The following is a 23,474-nucleotide window of genomic DNA, read 5'->3' as shown; positions in this document are numbered from 1 at the left end:
ATGGCAGTGTCTTTCTAGTACACTCCCTTTTTGTTTAAGCTAGTATAAATTGGGCGTCAGTTGACTTCAGCCAAAAGTCATAATTACTTCAAAACTGCTACAATAATCTATTTCTGATGCCTAAATGTCCTTCTTATAATTATAGGAATATTTTTATCAATATAATAATTATTTTTAAAACTCCTATCCTCATACATATCTTTAGAAACTTCACATACTGTGTATATGTGCAGTTAACTAAATGTTAATATTTTTCTGCACTAGTTTATTTTATACAGAACCTAGTCATTAGGCAAAAATCATGAACCACGTAGAGTGTAGGAATAGTATTTCAAGAGATTTTCTGAAGTAAATGATTATGATTAAAATATCTTTAAAGGCACTACTCAGTTTTATATTATTTAATTCATAGTTAATTTATTAGCTGTGAATTTATTATCTATTATTAGAAGCAATCAAATTATATGCACATGTACCACATGTTGATGGTGGTGTTTTAAACTCAATCATCTTTGAGCTCTATCAGAGTTTTTCTCATACAGTATTTACTTTTAAACTAGGTTTCAGTTTTAATATAAACTACAAACACAATACGCTTAAAATATAATCACTCAGATAAGCAGTTGCTATCAAGGTAATATTGCTTAATGTTATTGAGTCCTTAAGCTCTCTGCATTCTAGGTGGGTGTTTTTTGATACTCTTATCAATTTCAGATTATTAATGACATCAAAATTACTCACACCCAAAACCCTTGTTGACTAAGCAGTAATATTGGCTTTCCTTAATTTCTTATTAAACAATGTTATCCCAGTGTTAGCCATGCAGGAAAGTGTTCCCAGCTCTGCTGGTGAAGATGAGCTGTTGATGTTGTTAGTAGCTAGTTGGATAGATAGTTCTGAGTGATTACACTCTAAGCCAGACACATTTCCCAGTTATTTTAGTCTAAGTACTTCATGTTTTATCCCCAACCTGGACATTACACTCTCAGTAGTCAAAGTGGGTAATCAAAATTTGTGTTTTATTTATTATTTAAAAAAATATTTTTACATTTATTCATTTTTGAGAGACAGAGAGAGACAGAGTGTGAGCAGGGGAGGGGCAGAGAGAGAGGGAGATGCAGAATCCAAAGCAGGCTCCAGGCTCTCAGCTGTTGGCACAGAGCCCAATGCAGGGCTTAAGACCACGAACTGCAAGATCATGACATGAGTCAAAGTTGTACATTTAACCTACTGAACCACCCAGGCACCCCGAAATATTTGTGTTTTAAAAGGAGGTAGAGGCGCCTGAGTGGCTCAGTTGTTTGGGCGACCGACTTGGACTCAGGTCATGATCTCGCAGTTTGTGAGTTTGAGCCCCGTGTCTTGTGCTGACAGCTCGGAGCCTGGAGCCTACTTCAGATTCTGTGTCTCCCCCTCTCTCCATCCCTCCCCTGCTCACGCTCTGTGTCTCGCTGTCTCTCAGTAACACATAAACATTTAAAATAAAATAAAAGGAGGTAGAAGGTTGGACGGAGTGGGGAGTCGGGAAGAAAGGTGTTCCCTAATAATTATCAAGTTTCATGGAGAGTCTTCTCACTGGTATTATTTCTTCTTTTTACTTCTTTCTAAAAACATTATTTAAAAATCTTAATTCTAATAAATCAAAGACATTGAAAAACAAATAGTGTAATAGTACGATAGGATTTCAAATGTATATATATTTTTAATTTTGTAGGTTATATATCAATTGATTCCATGAAGAAATTCCTTGGGGAGCTACGTGACTTTATTCCTGGAAGCTCAGGATATTTGGCATACCATGTTCAAAATGAAATTAACATGTCAGCTATAAAAAGCAAATTGAAGAGAAAATAATAAGTTAAATTGTACTTATATCTAGTTATTTGTTTTTTATAAAATATTAGCAAAGATGTACATAATTTTACACTCTCCCCTTGGGACAAGGGGATTGGGGAAATGGGGAAGAATTTTTCTCTTTCTTTCTCAAAATGTGTTTTTAAGGAAATTCAGAATCATTTTGGCTCTGTGTTTTGACATTTGGGCTGGATTTTCTCCCCAGTTTGTAATGTTATGTCCACAAATCCTGAGTACACAGTTGTTATAGAGTAAATGTCATAAAAACACTTTATAAGAAGTCTCAGTCTTTCTCTCTCTCCCTCTCTGCCAGATACTCTTTTGGCTTTAACATTCAATTAATTATATATGTTTTTCTAGATTCAATGTTAAGTTTTATGATTCTGATCATCTCATTTTAATTAAAAAATTAGAATGTTACTGTTTAGTTCTGAATTACTGTTTCTGGCTTGAAAAATACAGAGTAAAGCACTTTAATCGTTCAGACTTCATGTGTGGACAGTTCCTGATAACATGTACCAGTAGGAATTTAATGTAAATGAGTGTTGTATCCTCTGAAATGAATCCTCAAGTCACCTTAGAATCACAGTGCTGGAAAGGACCTTGGAGAACAATGAGGAAGTGAAGGCCTTGAGAGGATGTCTTGTCTAGGGTGACTAGTTGGTTGCCAAAACAGGACTAGAACACAACTGTCTTGATTTTCCAAGCCAGGGCTTTCCCACTGTTTCACAATGTATATGCTGTAGTCTATGACAGATATAAGTGACAGTAGATCTGCAAAGAGAACCCAGAAACAAGCCAACAGGCTTGGCTTGTTTTCTAAAAAAGTTAAAATAGTAATGAGATATAATGATTTCAAGATAGCAACTTCTTATCTTTATTCATATGGTCATACTGTGTTGAATCTGTTGGGTTTAGTACTTTTTGAAGATTTGTAAATGATATATATTTTTTGTGAAGCTATCATCTTTTTAAAACTGTACTTTCTCCAGGGCACCTGGGTGGCTCAGTCAGTTGAGTATCTGACTCTTGATCTCAACTCAGGTCATGATCTCATAGTTCATGAGATTGAGCCCCACATTGGGCTCTGTACTGACAGCACAGAGCCTGCTTGGGATTCTCTCTATAAAGCAGTCCAAACTTGAAAAAAATAAAATAAAATAAAACTATACTTTCACCTAGGAAGTGCATATCAACCGTACAATTAACTAAAGAAAATGCACGTTTTTTAAGTGTTTGGATCATTTGGGTATATGTGGGCCCTGGTCTTTCTTCATGACTCAAATTTTATAATACAAAATTTTAACATTAATCTCAGCATTAGCATTTGAAAGTTCCCATATGGTAACTTCTCCTTATTTATATTTATATTTGTATTTGTGGTTAAACTCTTCTGAACTTGTAAATTAAAAAAAAAAAAAATCTAAACTAAATGTTAATGACCTTTTCCTGAAGCATATTAAATATTATTGCTCTTGAACATTTTATCTCAGTCACATTCAGTTGAATATTTCTTGCATAGAAACCAAGCCTGTCTATGCATCTTAAATTACTTATTACAAGGATTAAGTAAATTTACACTAAGTTGTGTACATTGGGATTTCTTGGGAGTGTTCAAGTATTTTTTCTGATATATGTAGTATGCATGTGTTAACATATTAGAGAAAAAACTACAACCAAAATGATTTCCAAACAAAAGTAATTATATATTTAGGAGTATATGGAAAAAGCCAGATGCAATGTATATGCTTGACATACTACCAGAAGCAATAAAATCAGTTGATAACATGAGCCTTTCAGGAATTAGAAACATATGAACAAATAAAGTAGGCAACAATAAACTGTTTTGTTAAGTCTACTGTCTTAATGGGAAATGAAAGGCAGTATGATTTTACTTATTGCTCATTTAAGCTGTTTCTTTTTATGTGCCTTGTGTATCTGATGGATATTGCCTTGGCTCACATCTTATAAGAATGCTCTCCCCACTTTAGTACTTTTGGTTATTTCTCTATGCTTTTGCAAACATGTCTCCTCTAATGCTTTTCACTATTAGGCATAGTCTTTCCTCATACTGCTTAATTTAGTGTGTAGTTCTTAGTTCATCTTATTTCTTTTATCCTTTGTAATCAGACCATTTTTCTCTCTAGCTTTTGTAGGGTCTTATGACATTAGATAAATTATGAGTTATTGGCAGAGTCTGCTTGTTATTTCTGAATGTATGTGTCCTTTTCTTTCATGATGATAGAACCCCTAATTTCTATCTGGACACATGCTACCTAGAATAAAGACCATATTGTCAGTCTCACTTGAAGTAAATAAAGTATGGCTATGTCACAATGTTTTGGTCAATGGATGGATGCACAGCAGAAAGGGCATCTGGGAGCTTTTCTTAAAGTCCTCTGACATATACACTTTGTCCCCTTTCCTTCCTCCCCCACTCATTTGGTTTCTTTCATCTTGTTGCTTGGAATGGGGATGTGATAGCTATCATTTAAACCATAATAGCAAGAACTATACCCCATTGTTGACAGAGCAAGAGACTGAGCCTGGGGCCTAGAGCGGGATCCTGGGATCCTGAGGGCATTGTGGAGACATCTGCCATCTTAGCTCTGGGTTGCCTATCTCTAGGCTTTTATGTGACAGACAAATAAACTTCTGTTTTGTTTAAGGCACTGTATTTTGTGTCTCTTACTGCTAAGCTATTCATAAGTTAGGCTTAAGGACAGGCCACTGACCTCATCCTATTGGAGAGAACTGTGTGGAAGATACTAATTCTTTACACCTGTAAACTCTTGACAGATTTGTGATGTTGAAAATATATGGGTGACCTTAGGCATATCACATATCTTTCAGTTTTTAAAAATTTTTACTTAAAAAGATTTTTTTTTAAACGTCTATTCATCTTTGAGAGACAGAGAGAGACAGAGCATGAGCGGGGAAGGGGCAGAGAGAAAGGGAGACCCAGAATCCGAAGCAGGCTCCAGGCTCTGAGGGGTCAGCACAGAGCCTGACGCGGGGCTCGAACTCATGAACTGTGAGATAATGACCTGAGCTGAAGTCGGACGCTCAACCGACTGAGCCACCCAGGTGCCCCACATATTGTTTAGATTTATAGCAGTTTTGGTAAAAAATATTTCTTTCAAATGGAGTATTTGGTTACACCATTAGTTAGCAATGTGAAAAACTAAAAATAATCTCACTGCTTAATAATGAATGAATAGAATGTCCCCTTAAATCATATTGCATCAATTTAATGGAATAGCCATTTTTCATTCCTAACAGCTTTATTAAGATTTAATCACATGCTGTACAGTTCACACATTTAATGGGTACAAGTCAATGGCTTTCAGTATCATGACAGAGATGGGCAACTACCACCACAATCTGATTTAGAACATGGTCACCACCCCAAAAAGAAATCCTTTACCCATTGTAGTCATCGCTCATGTCCCACCTCCCCATCCCCACTTCCAGCCTTAGGCAGCCATTAATCTTTCTGTCTCCATAGATTTGCCCATTCTGGAATGTATGGATGGAATGAATGTATCTATGGAATCATATAAAATGCCCTTTTGTGACAAGCTTCTTTCACTTAGCATAATGTATTCCGAGTTCATCCATGTTATATCATTCCTTCTTATTGCCAAGTAGTATTCCATTGTATGGAAAATACTGCACTTTATTCATCAATTGATAGACACTTGGGTTGTTTCTACTTTTTGGCTATTATGAATAATGCTGCTATGAACATTTCAGGTACAAGTTTTTCTGTGAATGTACGCTTCTGTTTCTCTTTCGTATAGAAGAGTGGAATTGCTGGATCGCATGGTAGCTATGTTTAACATTTTGAGGACTGCCAAACTGCTTTCCAAAGTGACTGCATCATTTACATATTCACCAGCATTGTATGTGGGTTCCAATTTCTCCACATCCTCACCAACACTTGTTATTATCTGTTTGTTTGTTTTTTAATATGGCCATCTTGGTGTGAAATTGTATCTTGTGATTTTGATTTGCATTTCCCTGTGGCTAATGACGAACATTTTTTTCACACACTTATTGGCTATTTTTATATCTTCTTTGGAGGAATGTCTAATTGTCAGAGGAAGTTATGGAAAGGATGTGACCACTGATTGACCCACAACCTCACCCGGGCAATTGGAGCCTCCTCATCATTTCCCACGTCCCTGAAATGTGTTTTCTGCCCACTGTTCCCACAGTGAGAGCCATTTTCAAGGATGCAGACTTGAGAGAGTAATGTGGTGTTAAGATCATCTGGTCAATATATGTACTGAAATCAGTTAAAGCCTCTATATAAATTTTTAAGATTCTGGCAGGCAGGTGCAGGGATCTACTCATCTTTCAGCTGCCTAAGACAAGCCTTGTATGTAAGTTCCCTTATTAAATCTGCCCCCTACCAATCTGGAGTGGTCTTACTCTTTCTTTGCCTTTTCCTTACTCTTTTCCTTGCCCTCTGTAATTGAGGCCATTTAAAGATTTCACTTGCAAAGCTCCTGAGTTCGCAAATCAACATCTATTCAAGTTCTTTGCCCGTTTTTAATTTGGGTTGTCTTTTTATTATTGAGCTATAATAGTTTTTAAAATATATTTTGGATATAAGTTCCTTATCATGTATATGATTTATAAGTATTTTCTCCCATTCTATGGGTTGTCTTTCACTGTCTTGATGGCATTGTTTGCAGCACAAAAGTTTTTAATTTTGATTAAGTCCAATATTTATATTTTTCTTTTGGTTTTGTATCTAAGAAATCTTTGCCTAACCCAAGATCATGAACATTTAAGCTATGTTTTCTTCTAAGACTTTTATAGTTTTAATTCCTACATTTAGTTCTGTGATTCATTTTGAGTTAATTTTTGTGTATGGTATGAGGTAAGGGTACAATTTCATTCTTTTTCATGTGGATATCCAGTTGATCCAACACCTTTTGTTGAAAAGACTATTCTTTTCCCTATTAAATTGTCTTAGCAGGAATAACCATTTTATTTTTCTGATTATGTGTTGTGTGTTCTTATAAAAAAATAAACAGCATAGAAATAAATAATATAAAAGGTAAAAGTCCCTTAAAATGCCACCTTCAGAGGTAATGGCTGTTAGTACTGTAAATAAGTGTTCTGGAATAATTGATCCCTGAGGGACCTTCCAGACCTATGAGTCTATAATATTTTACCAGGTACAAATTATTCCCAGAAATACTATTTAGCACAAATTCCTATTTAGTATGAATGATTCCCTGAAATACTCAAATGAAAGGCCTAGTGACCCAGTGACATATCTATCATCCTGTTACTACTATATACCAGAAGAACCCACTTGAAGCTATTAATAATTTATTAATATATACAGACCTTTCCTGGAGTACCTTATCTGGTGTTTTTCTATTCACTTTGCATTCTGCAGTATGTCAAAGCAAACATGCTCATAAATGACACCTGGACTCACATCTTCTGCCTTAGAAAGGGCGGCACATCTCAGTAGCAGTAGAAAGGAGTAGCTAAGAGCACAGAGTCAAACCGTCTTGGTTTAAATTCCAATATAGTGCATATCTAGTTGAGTGATCTTAGACCAGTTATTTAATCTGTCTGTGGTAAATGGGGATCATAATGCCAAAATTATAGGGAAATTGTGAGGATCAAGGAAGTAATACATGTAAAGTACCTAGTACAACACCAGGTACTTAGTAGGTGCTCAGTGAAAAAGTTATATAATTGCATTACTATTATTACTAGCATATTCTAGTTCCTGTAATAAAACAGATGAGGAAAGATCACTAAATTAGTACTTTATAAAAAAGTCTTTATTTATTTTTGAGAGAGAGAGAGAGACACAGAATCTGAAGCAGGCTCCAGGCTCCAAGCTATCAGCACAGAGTCTGACACTGGGCTCAAACTCACGAGCTGTGAGATCATGACCTGAGCTGAAGTTGGATGCTCAACCAACTGAGCCACCCAGGCAGCCCACCAAATTAGTACTTTCTAAACTCAACTTAGTGGATATGGAGGAATTAAGTAGACTTAGGGAGCTCTGTAAGACACAACGACCCAGTAACTTAGCCTCAAATAAGAGGAGAAATAGGCAAATACAGAAATTATAGCAAGAGATTATTTTTTTAATTTTTAATTTTTTTTAGAGAGAGAGAGAGTGAGCGGGGGTGGAGGGAGGGACAAAGTGGGAAAGAGAGAGAGAGAGAGAGAGAGAGAGAGAGAGAGGGAGAGAGAATCCCAAGCAGGCTCCATGCTCAGTGCAGAGCCCACCATGGCTCTGGGATCATGACCTGAGCTGAAATCAAGAGTCAGATGCTTAACTGACTGAGCCACCCAGGTGCCCCGAGAGATTGTTAATATATCTCTCTCAGAAATTCATAGAAAGCAAACCAAATAATTAGGGATATAATGGGTTAAATAAAACACATTATAAAAACAAGTTTCACCCATGTCCTTTTACTTTTGTCACATGACTATTTGACAAGTTAAAATTAGATATAGGGCTCCCTATGAAAATAACACTAGCATTCTTCACAGAGCTAGAACAAACAAGCCTAAAATTTGTGTGGAACTAGAAACGACCCTGAGTAGCCAAAGCAACCCTGAAAAAGAAAACCAAAGCTAGAAGCCTCACAATCCCAGACTACAAGATGTATTACAAAGCTGTAATCATCAATACAGTATGGCATTGGCACAAAAACAGACGCATAGATCAATAGAACAGAATAGAGAACCCAGAAACATACAGCCAACTAGTCTTTGACAAAGCAGGAAAGAATATCTAATGGAAAAAAAGACAGTCTCTTCAGCAAGTGGTGCTGGGAAAACTGGACAACAACATGCAGAAGAATGAACCTGGACCACTTTATTACACCATACACAAAAACTCAAAATGGATGAAAGACCTCAATGTAAGACAGGAAGCCATCAAAATCCTCAAGGAGAAAGCAGGCAAAAACCTCTTTGACCTCGGCCACAGCAACTTCTTACTTGACATGTCTCCAGAGGCAAGGGAAACAAAAGCAAAAATAAATGATTGGGACCTCATCAAGATAAAAAATGTCTGCACAGTGAAGGAAACAATCAGCAAAACTAAAGGTCAACCAACAGAATGGGAGAAGATATTTGCAAATGACAGATAAAGGGTTAGTGTCCAAAATCTATAAAGAACTTATCAAACTCAACACCTAAAAAACAAATAATTTAGTGAAGAAATGGGCAAAAGACAGGAATAGACACTTTTCCAAAGAAGACATCTAAATGGCTAACAGAAATGCTCAACATCACTCATCATCAGGGAAATACAACTCAAAACCACAATGAGATACACCTCACACCTGTCAAAATGGCTAAAATTAACAACTCAGGCAACAATAGATGTTGGAAAAGATGTGGAGAAAGAGGAACCCTTTTGCACTGCTGGTGGGAATGCAAACTAGTGCAGCCACTCTAGAAAACAGTATGGAGGTTCCTCAAAAAATTAAAAATAGAACTAAAAAATTAAAAATAGAATTTCACTACTAGGTATTTATGCAAAGGATACAGGAGTGTTGCTTCAAAGGGGCACATGCACCCCCATGTTTATAATAGTGCTAGCAACAATAGCCAAAAGGAACCCAAATGTCCACTGACTGATGAATGGATTAATAAGATGTGGTATGTATATATATGTATATAAAAATATACACAATGGAATATGTGTGTGTGTATTTATAATACACACACACACACACTAGAATATTACTTGATGATGAAAAATAATGAAATCTTGTAATTTGCAACAATGTGGATGGAACTAGAGTATATTATGCTAAGCAAAATAAGTCAGAGAAAGACAAATATCATATGACTTCACTCATATGTTAAATTTAAGATACAAAACAGATGAACATAAAGGAAGGGAAGCAATAATAATATAAAATCAGAGAAATATAAAATATAAAAAAATAATATAGAAACCATAACAGACTCTTAAACACAGAGAACGACCAAGGGTTGCTGGAAGGGTTTTGGGTGGGGGATGGGCTAAACAAGTGAGGGGCATTAAGGAGGACACTTGGGATGAGCACTGGGTGTTATATATAAGTGATGAATCACTAAATTCTATTCTTGAAATCATTATTACACTATATGTTAACTAACTTGGATGTAAATTAAAAAAAAAAAAGTCAGACGCTCAACTCACTGAGCCACCCAGGTGCCCCAGGAAACAAATATTAAAATAGCAGATTTAAATTCAAATTCAAATAACTCAGTAATAACATTAAATGTAAATGGATTAAATACTTCAATTATAAGATAATAAGGACACAGAAAGGTTGAAAATAAAGGTATGGAAAAAATACACCATCAAAACACTAATCAAAGTTGGTGTAGCTTTACCTAATACCAGATAAAGTAGAATTTAACACAAGAAGTTATTAGATAAAAAGAGTAACACTTCATAATGATAAAAGGATTCAGGTTCAGCAGGAAAATAAAAATTATACTCATGTAATTATATAGCCCCAAAATATATAAGGCAAAATTTTCTAGGACCAAAAGAAAAAATAGACAAGTACATGATCATAGGTGATGTTAACATCTCCATAACCATTCTCATATCAAATTGAGCATGCAGATTAAAATTAGTAAGGATATATATAGAGAGATGGTTTGTGTAACATGATTAAAAACTCAGTTGACATTTATAGAACACTATAGCCAACAACTGTAGAATACAAGTTCTTTTCAAGTGCACATGGAATATTCATTAAAATAGACCATACCAGGAGCACCTGGGTGGCTCAGTAGGTTAAGCATCCAACTTTGGCTCAGGTCATGATCTCGTGGTTCATGGGTTTGAGCCCTGCATTGGGCTCAGAGCCTGGAGCCTGCTTCGGATTCTGTGTCTCCCTTTCTCTGTGCCCCTCCTCCACGCTCTCTCTCTCTCTCTCTCAAAAATAAGATAAACATTAAATTTTTTAAAATAATAAAATTAGATATAAGCCTGTATTATACTACTAATGAGCAACACTGTTCTAAAGTCTGTTTCTCAGCTTCAGAGAGCCTAAAAAATTTGGAAAACACTTGAGGGAAACAGATTTTGATACTTTATCAGGACCCAGGACCAATGGTATTTACCAGTCCTGACCTGTATCTAAACTCCCAGGGACTTCAGTCATCACTAAAGTCTGGGCTGGGGCAGAGTCAGTCCATAGATAGGAAACTTGTTTCTATCCTGTCTGCATTTCCCTGTGACTCAGCCCACAGGGATAAATGTGACAGGGAGTTGGTTTGTCTTCTGTGTTTCTTTCAAGCAGCTTCCTTGAAGACACAAACAGCTTTTGAATAGCAAAGATAAGGGACAGGTCTGGCTGAATCTTCCATAATAACAACTCGGTTTTTGGTCATTAATCAAGTTCCCACACTTCTTGCCTGAGAGAATTTATAACAAATTGTTGACTGATCTTTAAGATGTTAAAAATGATACGTATTAATAAAATAAAACCCTGAGGGTGTGAGAATCATAGAGCCTTTGGCAGAGGAGCTCCAGCTTCTGACAACATAGTAAAGTTGTCCATTTTGGGCATCTAGGTTCCCAACTACCCTACTCTACACTACTACCCTTACCTTTGTGAGAGATCACAATCCCCTGACTATTTTTCTGAGATTCTGCCTACCCACCAACATCTTTAATATTCTCTCACCTCCAAACCTGACTCCTGAATATTTCCTTTGCCGGGAATGTTCTGCTTCCCTCATGCCCCACTGTTTCAAGATCCATTTTAAAAAATGACACAGAACTACCACTTGGATTCTTTTTGTTTTAATTAACCTCTTTTGCAAGAAATAAGGATCAATAGACAAACTCAAGTAATAGGAATTCATTTTAAGATGGTATGTGGCAATAAGGAAGATAGGCAAATGATGGAAATCCAACATCAGGAACTCTTCCGAATCCAAGATGGCACTAGGAATCTCAGTGGCAGAAGTTCATGAATCTTCACTCTACTGTTCTGCCATTTATGCGACTCAGCTACTGAGACTTTGCTTATTGGGAGAGTTCTCCACTTTTGGCTTCCTTAGCATCCATTCTATGTCTTTTCTCACCTCACTACTTTTGCATACTCCTAGTTTCTGTTTCCTCAGTAACTCAGCCCTCCTCAAAAACTATATTAACCTTAAAAATAAAACTCCAGTTATTTTACCAGTAAAAATGGGTTTATTTGGGAAGAGTAGAGAATTGCAATCCGGGACAAGCAAGCTACAGCAAAACCATGGGCAAGAGCAGACAAAGAGGAAGAAGCCTCTTGTATAGAGGAAAGGGGGAAGTCGGAAGGGCTGTTATAAACAAAAAGTCCATTGCAGTAAATTGGAAGTTCGAAGTAGCTTCTTCTTGGTTGAAGTTGTGACAGTCTCACTGGCTAGGATGTTGCCAGGGGAGGAGGAAAAACTTTCTCCCTCCTGCTGGGATAGTAAAGAAATACTGGTCTGCAACGTCTTTCTCTTCCAGTAGGGTCTGCAATTCACAAGTAGTAGGGTGTGAGAGCCCCTTCTGCTGGCCTCTCGAATCCCTTCTACATGAGGGTTCCTTTTATTAATTGTCACAATTACAACTTGCTTCTGGCCCTACCTCTTCCTTCTTTTTGAGCTTCAGTTCTTGTCCCTAATTGCCCGATTCCCTCTTTATTTTCTATTTCAGGTTTTAGAGAGCCACCTGCTGTTATCCTACTTTTTAGACAGAACTTTCTCCATTAAACTGCATCGTTAGTATCTGGTCAGCCTGTGGATCTGCCTGACTTGGGGGTATCAGATACCCACACACGGTGCAATCAACTGTGGACCAAGGTGGCTGCCCAAGTTCCCTTTCAGCAAGGGCTGTGAGCATGCCAGTCACCATGACTGCCATGTCCAGGACACTTTCACTTGTATCATTTTAGTCCTTATAACAACCCTACAAATAGATATCATCCTATTTTCTATAGGTGAAGAAACTGGGGAACGGGGAGGTTACTCAAGGCAAAGCCATGCAAAGCCAGCATACAGCCCTAAATCTACCATCAGAAATCACCACACAGTCACCCCAATGGAGCATGTTAAGTGAATTCTCTTGAAATAAAACTACCAGGCAGAGAGGTGTCAGAAGTAGGACAACACTGCTGCTGCTCTCCATTCCTCCTACAACTGCAGAAAGGACAGGTTCTCCTAGGAGAACTCACCTATGGTTTATGAGTGTGAGTGTGTGTGTGTGTGTGTGTGTGTGTGTGTGTGACTGTCCTGTGGAATCAAACCAAGGACAATACTTAGAATAGAGCCTGATAGATGAAGCCAAAGACAGATGCATCTTGTACTGTAATTCACCTTAAGGTAAATACAGATGCATCATCCTAACCTAATACAAAAAGCCAGATTTACAAAACAAGCCAATGAAAATGTAATTATTTTTTTCCCTGTTGCAATTTCTTTCCATCTTACTCTGGACCCTGAGTTATGGGATTTGTGTGGGAGTGGTTTGAGGGAAATCACTAGGATCTTCAGAGTCCTCCCTGTTCAAAAATAAAGTGGGTGAGGAAGATTCTTACATGTGGGCACAGGGTGGGTGTGGTGGCACCAACTGAGGATGGTAGATTAGTAAGTATCTGCTTACTAACACACTTCTCCATGATTAATGAGGAGATGGGAAAAGGTGAGAGTTGAATGAAGTAATATAAGGGACGTCTTTAGAATAATGTCTAGCTCATTTACCAAGGTTGCTATAATAAATTACCACAAACTCAGTAGCTTAAAACAATACACATTTGGGAGTGACATTACCAAGATGGCAGAGGAGGACACCCCTCCGTCTCCTCATGAAGATCAACAATTAGACAGTTATACACAAATAAAAACAGCTCTTTAATCCACTTAATAAATGTCAGCAATGCAGTTAAAAACCTTAAGAATAACCGCACAAAAAGGGAAGGAAGAATAGCTTTGTTCTGCTGCATCAACCCATCCCCCACAGCTAGCATTGCTCAGCACCAAGAGGGAACTCCCAAGTTAGAAAGAGCTCCCCTCACCAGGAAAGGAAGAGCAGGTGAGCAACCAGCACCTGATGAGGACCACGTAGTTGTCGATGTAGTAGACCCCAACAGCCTGAGCTGACAAGTTACTATGACCCCCAGACCTGGTGCCACCAAAGGCTTTTCATCCTCACTAGACTTACTTTACAAAAAATGCTGAAAAGAGTTCTTCAAGCTGAAACAAGAAGATGCTACTTAGTAATGTAAAAACATGTGAAAACAACATACTGGTAAGGCAAGTATACAGTCAGACTGAGAAGACTCTACTAATGTAATATAGTGGTGTGTTTACCACTTACCTCTAATATAAAGCTTGAGGAACAAAAGTATTAAAAACTGCTATAACTACAATAATTTATTATTAATTATACACAATATAAACACAATATAAAAAGATGTAAAGCATGAAACAAAATGTGGCAGGGGTGGACTAAAAGGGGAGAGTTTTATATATAGTTGAAGTTGTTATCACTTTGAAATAGATTATAATATCTATAAGATGTTTCAAGTGAACCTCGGGGTAACCACAAAACAAAAACCTATAGTAGATACATACAAGATAAAAAGAAGGGGAAAGAAGTATACCACTATGGAAAATCATCAGTTCACAAAAGAAGAAAGCAAGAGAGAACAGAAGGAAGAAAGGTATTACAAAACAACCAGAAACCAGTGGACAAGATGGCAACAGTAAGCCCTTATCTATCAATAATTACTTTAAATGTAAGTGGATTAAACGTTCCAGTCAAAAGGCATAGAGTGGCTGAATAGATGAAGAAACAAGACTCAACTATATGCTGCCAATAAAAAATTCACTTCAGCTTCAAAGACACGCATAGACTCAAAGTGAAGGGTAGAAGAGGATATATATTTCACGCAAGTAGAAAAGAAAAGACAGCAGAGGTAGCTCTACTTACATCAGACAAAATAGATTTTAAGTCAAAAACTAACAAGAGACAAAGGATGTCATTATATAATGCTGAATGGGTCAGTTCATCAAGAGGATATAACAATTGTAAATATATATGTACCCAACAGTGGACTACCTAAATATATTAAACAAATATCAAATCTGAAAGGAGTAATAGATAATACAACAATAATAGGGGACTTCAATTCCCCATTTTCAATAATGGATAGATCATCCAGACAGAAAATCAATAAGGAAACATTGGATTTGGCTATTCTTTAGGCCAAGTGGACCTAACAAACATACAGAGAACAATTCAAGCAATAGCAGCAGAATACAGATTCATCTCAAACACACCTAGAACATTCTCCAAGATAGATCATAAGTCACAAAACAAGTCTCAGCAAATTAAAAAAATATTGAAACTGTAGCAAGTATCTTTTCCTTTTTTAAAATATTTATTTATTTATTTATTTATTTATTTATTTATTTAGAGAAAGAGAGGACACAAGTGAGTGGGGGGTAGAAAGACAAAGAGAGAGAAGGAATCCCACAAGGGGCAAAGAAAGAGAGAGAAAAAGCAGGGCTCACCTGGGGCTCGTGTTTTGCCCAAAGTGGGGCTCATGCTCACCTGAAGCAGGGCTTAAACTCACAAACTGTGAGATCATGACCTGAGCTGAAGTCAGGTGCTTAAAACTCAGCTACCCAGATCCCCTTTAATTTTTTTTTTTTTATGTTTATTTTTGAGACAGACAGACAGCGTGAGCAAGGGAGGGGCAGAGAGAGAGAGGGAGACACAGAATCTGAAGCAAGCTCCAGGCTCTGAGCTGTCAGCACAGAGCCCCACAAGGGCTCAAAACCACAAACCATGAGATCATAACCTGAGCCCAAGTCAGATGCTTAACCGACTGAGCCACCCAGGCACCCTTAATAATTTTTTTAATGTTTATTTTTAGGAGAGGGAGAGAGAGTGGGGGCGGGGCAGAAAGAATGGGAGAAAGAAGATCCAAAGCTGGATCTGTACTGATAGTAGAGAGCCCATTGCAGGGCTTGATCTCAGGAACTATGATATCATGACCTGAGCCAAAGCTCAATCAAGTATCTTTTCCAATCACAATAGTATGAAATTAAAAATTAATAACAGTAGGAAAACTGGAAAATTCACAAATAATGTGGAAATGAAGTGGCACACTCCTGAACAAACAAAGATGAAATCAAAAGGGAAATTAAAAAAGTATACTGAAAGCAATTACAATGGGAACACAACATACCAAAACTTACAGGATGCAGCAAATGCAATGCTAAGATAGAAGTTTACAGCCAGAAGGGGCGCCTGGGTGGCGCAGTCGGTTAAGCGTCCGACTTCAGCCAGGTCACGATCTCGCGGTCCGTGAGTTCGAGCCCCGCGTCAGGCTCTGGGCTGATGGCTCGGAGCCTGGAGCCTGTTTCCGATTCTGTGTCTCCCTCTCTCTCTCTGCCCCTCCCCTGTTCATGCTCTGTCTCTCTCTGTCCCAAAAATAAATTAAAAAACGTTGGAAAAAAAAAAAATTAGAAGTTTACAGCCAGAAATAACACCAGCATTCTTATTCAAAATAACACCAGCATTCTTATTCAAAATAACACCAGCATTCTTCACAGAGCTAGAACAAACAATTCTAAAATTTGTATGGAATCAGAAAAGACCCAGAATTGCCAAAGCAATCTTGAAAAAGAAAACCAAAGCTGGAGGCATCACAATCCCGGACTTCAAGCTGTATCACAAAGCTGTAATCATCAAGACAGTATGGTACTGGCACAAGAACAGATACTCAGATCAATGGAACAGAATAGAGAACCCAGAAATGGACCCACAAATGTATAGCCAACTAATCTTTGACAAAGTAGGAAAGAATATCCAATGGAACAAAGACAGTCTCTTCAGCAAGTGGTGCTGGGAAAACCAGACGGCGACATGCGGAAGAATGAACCTGGACCACTTTCTTATGCCATACACAAAAATAAACTCAAAATGGATGAAAGACCTCAATGTAAGACAGGAAGCCATCAAAATCCTCAAGGAGAAAGCAGACAAAATCCTCTTTGACCTTGGCCACAGCAACTTCTTACTCAACACGTCTCTGGAGGCAAGGGACACAAAAGCAAAATAAACTATTGGGACCTCATGAAAATAAAAAGCTTCTATACAGCAAAGGAAACAATCAGCAAAACTAAAAGGCAACCTGTGGAATGGGAGAAGATATTTGCAAATGACATATCAGATAAAGGGTTAGTATCCAAAATCTATAAAGAACTTATCAAAGTCAACACCCAGAAAACAAATAATCCAGTGAAGAAATGGGCAAAAGACATGAGTAGACACTTCACCAAAGAACACATCCAGATGGCCAACCGACACAGGAAAAAATGCTCAACATCACTCATCATCAGGGAAATACAACTCAAAACCACAATGAGATACCACCTCACACCTGTCAGAATGGCTAACAAGTCAGGCAACAACAGATTTTGGCGAGGATGCAGAGAAAGAGGATTTCTTTTGCACTGCTGGTGGGAATGCAAACTGGTGCAGCCACTCTGGAAAACAGTATGGAGGTTCCTCAAAAAATTAGAAATAGAACTACCCTGTGACCCAGCAATTGCACTACTACGTATTTATCCAAGGGATACAGGTGTGCTGTTTTGAAAGGGGCTCATACACCCCAATGTTTATAGTAGCACTACCAACAATAGCCAAAGTATGGGAAGAGCCCAAATGTCCATCGATGGATGAATGGATAAAGAAGATGTGGTATATATGTATACAATGGAGTATTACTCGGCAATCAAAAAGAATGAAATCTTGCCATTTGTAACTATGTGGATGGAACTAGAGGGTATTAGGCTAAGCAAAATTAGTCAGAGAAAAACAAATATATGATTTCACTCATATGAGGACTTTAGGATACAAAACAGATGAACATAAGGGAAGGGAAGCAACAATAATATAAAAAGAGGGAGGGGGAGAAAACATATGGGACTCTTAAATATACAAACAAACAGAGGGTTGCTGGAGGGATTGTGGAAGGGGGGATGGGCTAAATGGATAAGGGCATTAAGGAATCTACTCCTGAAATCATTGTTGCACTATATGCCAACAGAAAGAAAGAAAGAAAGAAAGAAAGAAAGAAAGAAAGAAAGAAAGAAAGAAAGAAAGAAAGAAAAAGGCTAACTTCACACATTAAGGAACTAGAAACAGAAGAACAAACTAAGCCCAAATTTATCAGAAGGAAAGAGATAATAAATACTAGAGCAGAAATGAATGAAATAGAGAACGGAAAGATAGTAGAAAAGATCACCAAAAATAAGAGCAAGTTTTTTGAAAAGATAAGCAAAATTGACAAACTTTTAGCTACATTTACCAAGAAAAGGAGAGTAGACTCAAATAAATAAAATTATAAATTAAAAAGGAGATATTACAGCTGATACCACAGAAATACAAAGGATGATAAGAGATTCCTATGAGCAATTGTATACCAACAAATTGGACAACCTAGAAGAAATGGATAAATTTTTAGAAACATACAACCTACCAAGTCTGAATCATGAAGAAATAGAAAATCTGAATAGCCCTGGGGCACCTGGGTGGCTCAGTCGGCTAAGTGTCTGACTTCAGCTCAGATCATGATCTGACAGTTTGCATGTTCGAGCCCCACATTGGGCTCTGTGCCGACAGCTGGGAGCCTGGAGCCTGATTGGGATTCTGTGTCTCCCTCTCTATCTCTGCCCCTCCCCTGCTCTCTCTCTCTCTCAAAAATAAATAAACATTTAAAAAATAAAAAAAATAAAAAAGAAAATCTGAATCGACCAATAACAAGTGAGAAGACTGAATCAGTAATGAAAACCTCCCAACAAAGGAAGGTTCAGGACTGGATGGTTTCACTAGTGAATTCTACCCAACATTTAAAGAATTGATACCAATTTGTCTCAAATGCTTCCAAACTTTGAAGAGGAAACGCTCTCAAACCCATTTTATGAGGCCTGCATTACCCTGATTCTAACGCTAGATGAGAACACCACACGACATCAGAGTACACATATCTTTTTTTTTTTTTTTTTTTTTTTTTTTGGTACAGAGAGAGACAGAGCATGAACGGGGGAGGGGCAGAGAGAGAGGGAGACACAGAATCGGAAACAGGCTCCAGGCTCCGAGCCATCAGCCCAGAGCCTGACGCGGGGCTCGAACTCACAAACCGCGAGATCTTGACCTGGCTGAAGTTGGACGCTCAACCGACTGCGCCACCCAGGCGCCCCCAGAGTACACATATCTTTATGAGCACTGAGTAACATATGGAATTGTTAAGTCATTATATTGCACACCTGAAACTAACATAACGCTGTGTGTTAACTACACTGGAATTTAAATTTTTAAATATTTAAAAATAAGGTTTTAAAAACTCCTAAAAAATAACATGACATGAAATGAAAACTACAGGCCAATATTCCTGATAAGTACAGACATAAAATTTCTCATCAAAATACTAGCAAAGCAAATTCAACAGCACTAAAAGGATCATACACCATGATCAAGCGGGATTTATCCCTGAATGCAAAGATGGTTCAACACATGCAAATCAACAAATATGACATACCACATTAATAGAACGAAAGACGATAATCATGATTGTCTCAATAGTTGCAGAAAAAGATTTTGACAGAATTCAACATCCTTTCATGATAAAAACACTCAACAAATTGGATATAGAAGGAACATATGTCATTCAGCCATAAGAAAGAAGAAAATTCTTCCATTTGCGAGAACAAGTTCCATGGACCTTAAGGACATTTTGCTGAGTGAAATAAGTCAGACAGAGAAAGACAAATACCATATGACGTTGCTTATATGTGGAGTCTAAAAACATTGAACTCACAGAAACAGAGTAGAATGGTGGTTGCCAGAGGCTGAGGGTTGGGAGTAATGGGAGGATAGTCCGAGGGTACAACTTTCAGTTATGAAATGAATATGTTCTAGGGATCTAGTGTACAGCATGGTGATTATAGTTAACAATACTGTATTGTGTATTTGAAAGTTTCTATGAAAACACAGCTTTAATGTTCTCCCCATAACAGCAACAAAATAGTAATTATGTGAGCTGAAGGATGTAACCAACCCAATTGGAGTAAACATCTCCCAGTATATATGTATATCAAATCATCACATTGTACACCTTAAACTTATACAATGTTATGTCAATGATATCTCCATAAAGCTTGAAAAACACCACCACCACATTTTTTTTGAGAGAGATAGACAGAGAGAGAGAGAGAAAAAGAGAGAGAGAGAGTGAGTGGCAGACAGGGGCAGAGGGAGAGAGAAAATCTTAAGCAGCGTCCACACTCAGCAAGAGCCCGACACGGGGCTCAATCCCATGACCTTGGGGTCATGACCTGGGCTGAAATCAATAATCAGACTCTCAGCAGACTGAGCGACCCAGGCACCCCACCACCATACATTTACAGTTCTGGAGGTCAAAAGTCTGAAATTTGTTTCAGTGGGCTGAAATCAAGATATCTGCAAGGCCACACACCCTCCCAAGGCATAGTGAAAAACCTGTTTCCTTGTCTTTTCCAGCATCTAGAGCCACATTCTTTGGTGGCACTTTCCTCCATCTGGAAAGCCAGCCATGTAGAGTCTTGCTTTCAGGCATCATATGGCCTTCTTCTGTAGTAAAATATTCCTTTGACTCCCTCTTATAAGGACAACATGTTCAACCAGTATAATTTCCTCATTTCAAGATCCTTAATTACATCTGCAAAGTCCCTTTTGCTACATAAGGTAACATTTGTATGTTCCAGGGATTAGCACCTGATGTCTTTGGGGCCATTATTTAGCTTACCACATTGGTGTAAGGAAAATGCTTAAGAAACATTAGCTATTATTATTCCTGTGCTAAGTACTTCATGTGTATTATCTTATTTGATCCTCACTACAACCCTATGAGGTAGAGACTATATCCCTATCTTACAGAAAAGAGGCTTGAAAGCTTTAGCAGTTGCCTAAAATCAGATGGCAAGTGGAATTCCAAGTCAAGACACTAAACCCAGAGCCCATGTTCTTAGCCACTATCACAGCCTGGCTTTGGGGAGCACCCCTATTACTCTCTCCTTACAGTAATTGTGAAGCTCCATCCTACTTTTTCTATTTCAGTCATTTGAGTGGATGCATGTTTTCTTGGGGAGGAGAGGTCCTTCCCCACAGACTGGGAGTCTGTCATGAACTTTCCCTTGTGGCTTGGCGTTCTGTACAGACTGAAAATGAAATTAATGTTGTTGATTTAACTGTCACAGCTGGAGACCATTAAGAATTAAGTGCAAACAATACAGATCAAATTGATCAATGTGGACAAATTGATCAATTTTGCTCTGTGGACAGAACAAAATCCACATCCTTATTTTGCCAACCCTTAGAGGCTGACATAGTGAGAAGGGTGACTTGAAACAGAGTTTAGTTTTAGCTTCTAAAGGTCAGTCAGTCTATTCGTCTGGGACATGCAGAGATGATAACCTCTCTTCAGGAAAACATCTCATTTTGTTCCACAAAGAGTAAATGGTGTTTTGTTAAAGCAGTGTGTTCTAGTCCCATCCTGGCATAATGGGACTGTGGTTAAACTCAGCTTATTACGGGAAGGGTAGAATATGGGCATCATTCAACAGAAGATCAAATCAGCAAACAAACTATGAAGAAAGAGTAATTTATGAAGTCAAAATGATAAGCATTCCGGCAGGCTGATAGTGGAGAAAAGCACAGTATAAAGGAAAAGCGATAGAAGTATGTGATAGGAGTACTGCATTTCTGAGAGATAATGAAACACGATGAAAGAGAACAAGAAAAGAAAGGCTTAGAATTAGGCAAGGAGAAGGGGAGGGAATTTGATTAAGATTGTCTCTAAAACATGAGATAAAGAACCAGCAGCGGCCATATAAAAATTGAGCCATCCCATAACAGACCTGTTTTTCTTCAGAGGGGGTAAGTTCTAGCTGATATTTGGGACATCTGACAAATTATCATCACCACATTGTCTTTGGTGAATCATGTAGCAGCCACCCTAGAAACCTGAATCACCAAAGCCTCCTTTTTCCCTCCTTATGGACACGTGACCAGACTAGGCTGGGATGGGAGAAAACGATGGAAACTACAGTAAGTAATGGAGTATCCTTACTTGCATCTGCCAGGCACTAGGAGAAGTAAGGTGGCCAACGTCCTGGTCTTAGGGCTTTTAGATTTCCACACATACAGCTCTAAGAGGATTGAATGGATATGCTATTGGTTCATCTTCCTTTCCTGTGAACAAATCTGTGTGGAAGTCAAAATGTCACTAGAAAGGCTAGATGTTTGCAGTGACTGATGCCACCCTGCTTGGGTGGCCTCATGCTTCCACAGATGTTATCAGGAAGTCGCTGTTGTGAGGACTGGCTCCTCACATCCTCATGTCAAAGAACTGTCTCTCCGGGACGGTTTGGGAGACCAAAAACCCCTTCTGCTAGGAATTTTTTTCTTCCCACATTATTATGTAATTGATTAGGTTTAAGCCTAACCTAATTTAGTCCCATCCAGTCTACATTTTCCCGAGACACTTTAATTTGATCTGGATGTCCCTGAGATTCATCTATTTCACGTTTACAAATAATCCCTTTGGCTATATCATTTCTGCTGGTGTCTGATCTCCTTCCTTTCATTTGAGTCTCACTGATTTTATTCTAAGTTTGAGGATACTTTGGGGTGTCAGTCCAACACATCGCCCATATAAATACTGTCTCATTAATTCTATAAATTAATATTATGGAGTAACTAGTGCCATTTTCATTTTAAAGCTGAAAAAACTGACACTAAGACTTGCCCAAACTTGTCCAAATCACATAGGTTGATAAATTATAGAATTATGACTTCATCTAAGATCAGTCTGATTTCACATTTTTTTTTTTAACGTTTATTTTTGAGACAGAGAGAGACAAAGCATGAACAGGGGAGGGTCAGAGAGAGGGAGACACAGAATCTGAAACAGGCTCCAGGCTCTGAGCTGTCAGCACAGAGCCCGATGCGGGGCTCAAACTCATGAACTGTGAGATCATGACCTGAGTCGAAGTCGGCCGCTTAACCAACTGAGCCACCCAGGCGCCCCAAGATCAGTCTGATTTCAAAGTTCAGCCTCATCTTACATAATACTGAAATTACTATGAAAAATCACACTTCCAAACTGACATCTCATTTGGGAATCTACTATTATGTTCCCTGGTGATGGATGATGACATCTTATACTATGCACAACAGTGGTTTGAACCTGACTACATATCTAATCATGTTATTGAGCTTTTAAAAACCATACATGCTTTTAATGTATTACTGCAATTAGACATGATAATGTCTTGTTTAGGATTTTTGCATCTACATTGATGAGACAGATTACTGGCAATATTCCTTTTTTTTTTTTTTTCTTTTGCAACATTCCTTTCTTGTAATGTCCTTGTCTGATTTGGGTATTAGGTTATGCTTGCATCATAAAACCAGTTAGAAGTCTTGTCTATTTTTTTTTTAATATTTATTTATATTTGAGAGAGAGTGAGACAGGGTGCAAGCAGGGGAGGGACAGAGAGAGAGGGTGACACCGAATCTGAAGCAGGCTCCAGGCTCT

General features: G+C 38.0%; 1 protein-coding gene across 2 annotated transcripts in view; it reads left to right on the top strand.

Moving 5' to 3' along the window:
• Positions 1–12,612, top strand: part of TERB2 (telomere repeat binding bouquet formation protein 2) — a 35,181-nt gene extending 22,569 nt beyond the window's left edge. Inside the window, exon 7 of one of the 2 annotated variants that reach the window (XM_058737888.1) lies at positions 12,542–12,612. In XM_058737888.1, the coding sequence (XP_058593871.1) occupies positions 12,542–12,597 (56 nt within the window). In that variant the 3' untranslated portion in view covers positions 12,598–12,612. Of the gene's footprint in view, positions 1–1,714; positions 2,339–12,541 lie in introns of those variants that run through there. The other variant, XM_058737887.1, reaches the window with a different exon arrangement.
• Positions 12,613–23,474: the final 10,862 nt, after the last annotated feature.

The sequence above is a fragment of the Neofelis nebulosa genome, chromosome 7 (genome assembly GCF_028018385.1).
Source record: "Neofelis nebulosa isolate mNeoNeb1 chromosome 7, mNeoNeb1.pri, whole genome shotgun sequence".
Taxonomy (NCBI): Eukaryota; Metazoa; Chordata; class Mammalia; order Carnivora; family Felidae; genus Neofelis; species Neofelis nebulosa.
The sequence above is the reverse complement of the archived record's forward strand: the minus strand, read 5'-3'. Positions and strand labels throughout refer to the sequence as shown.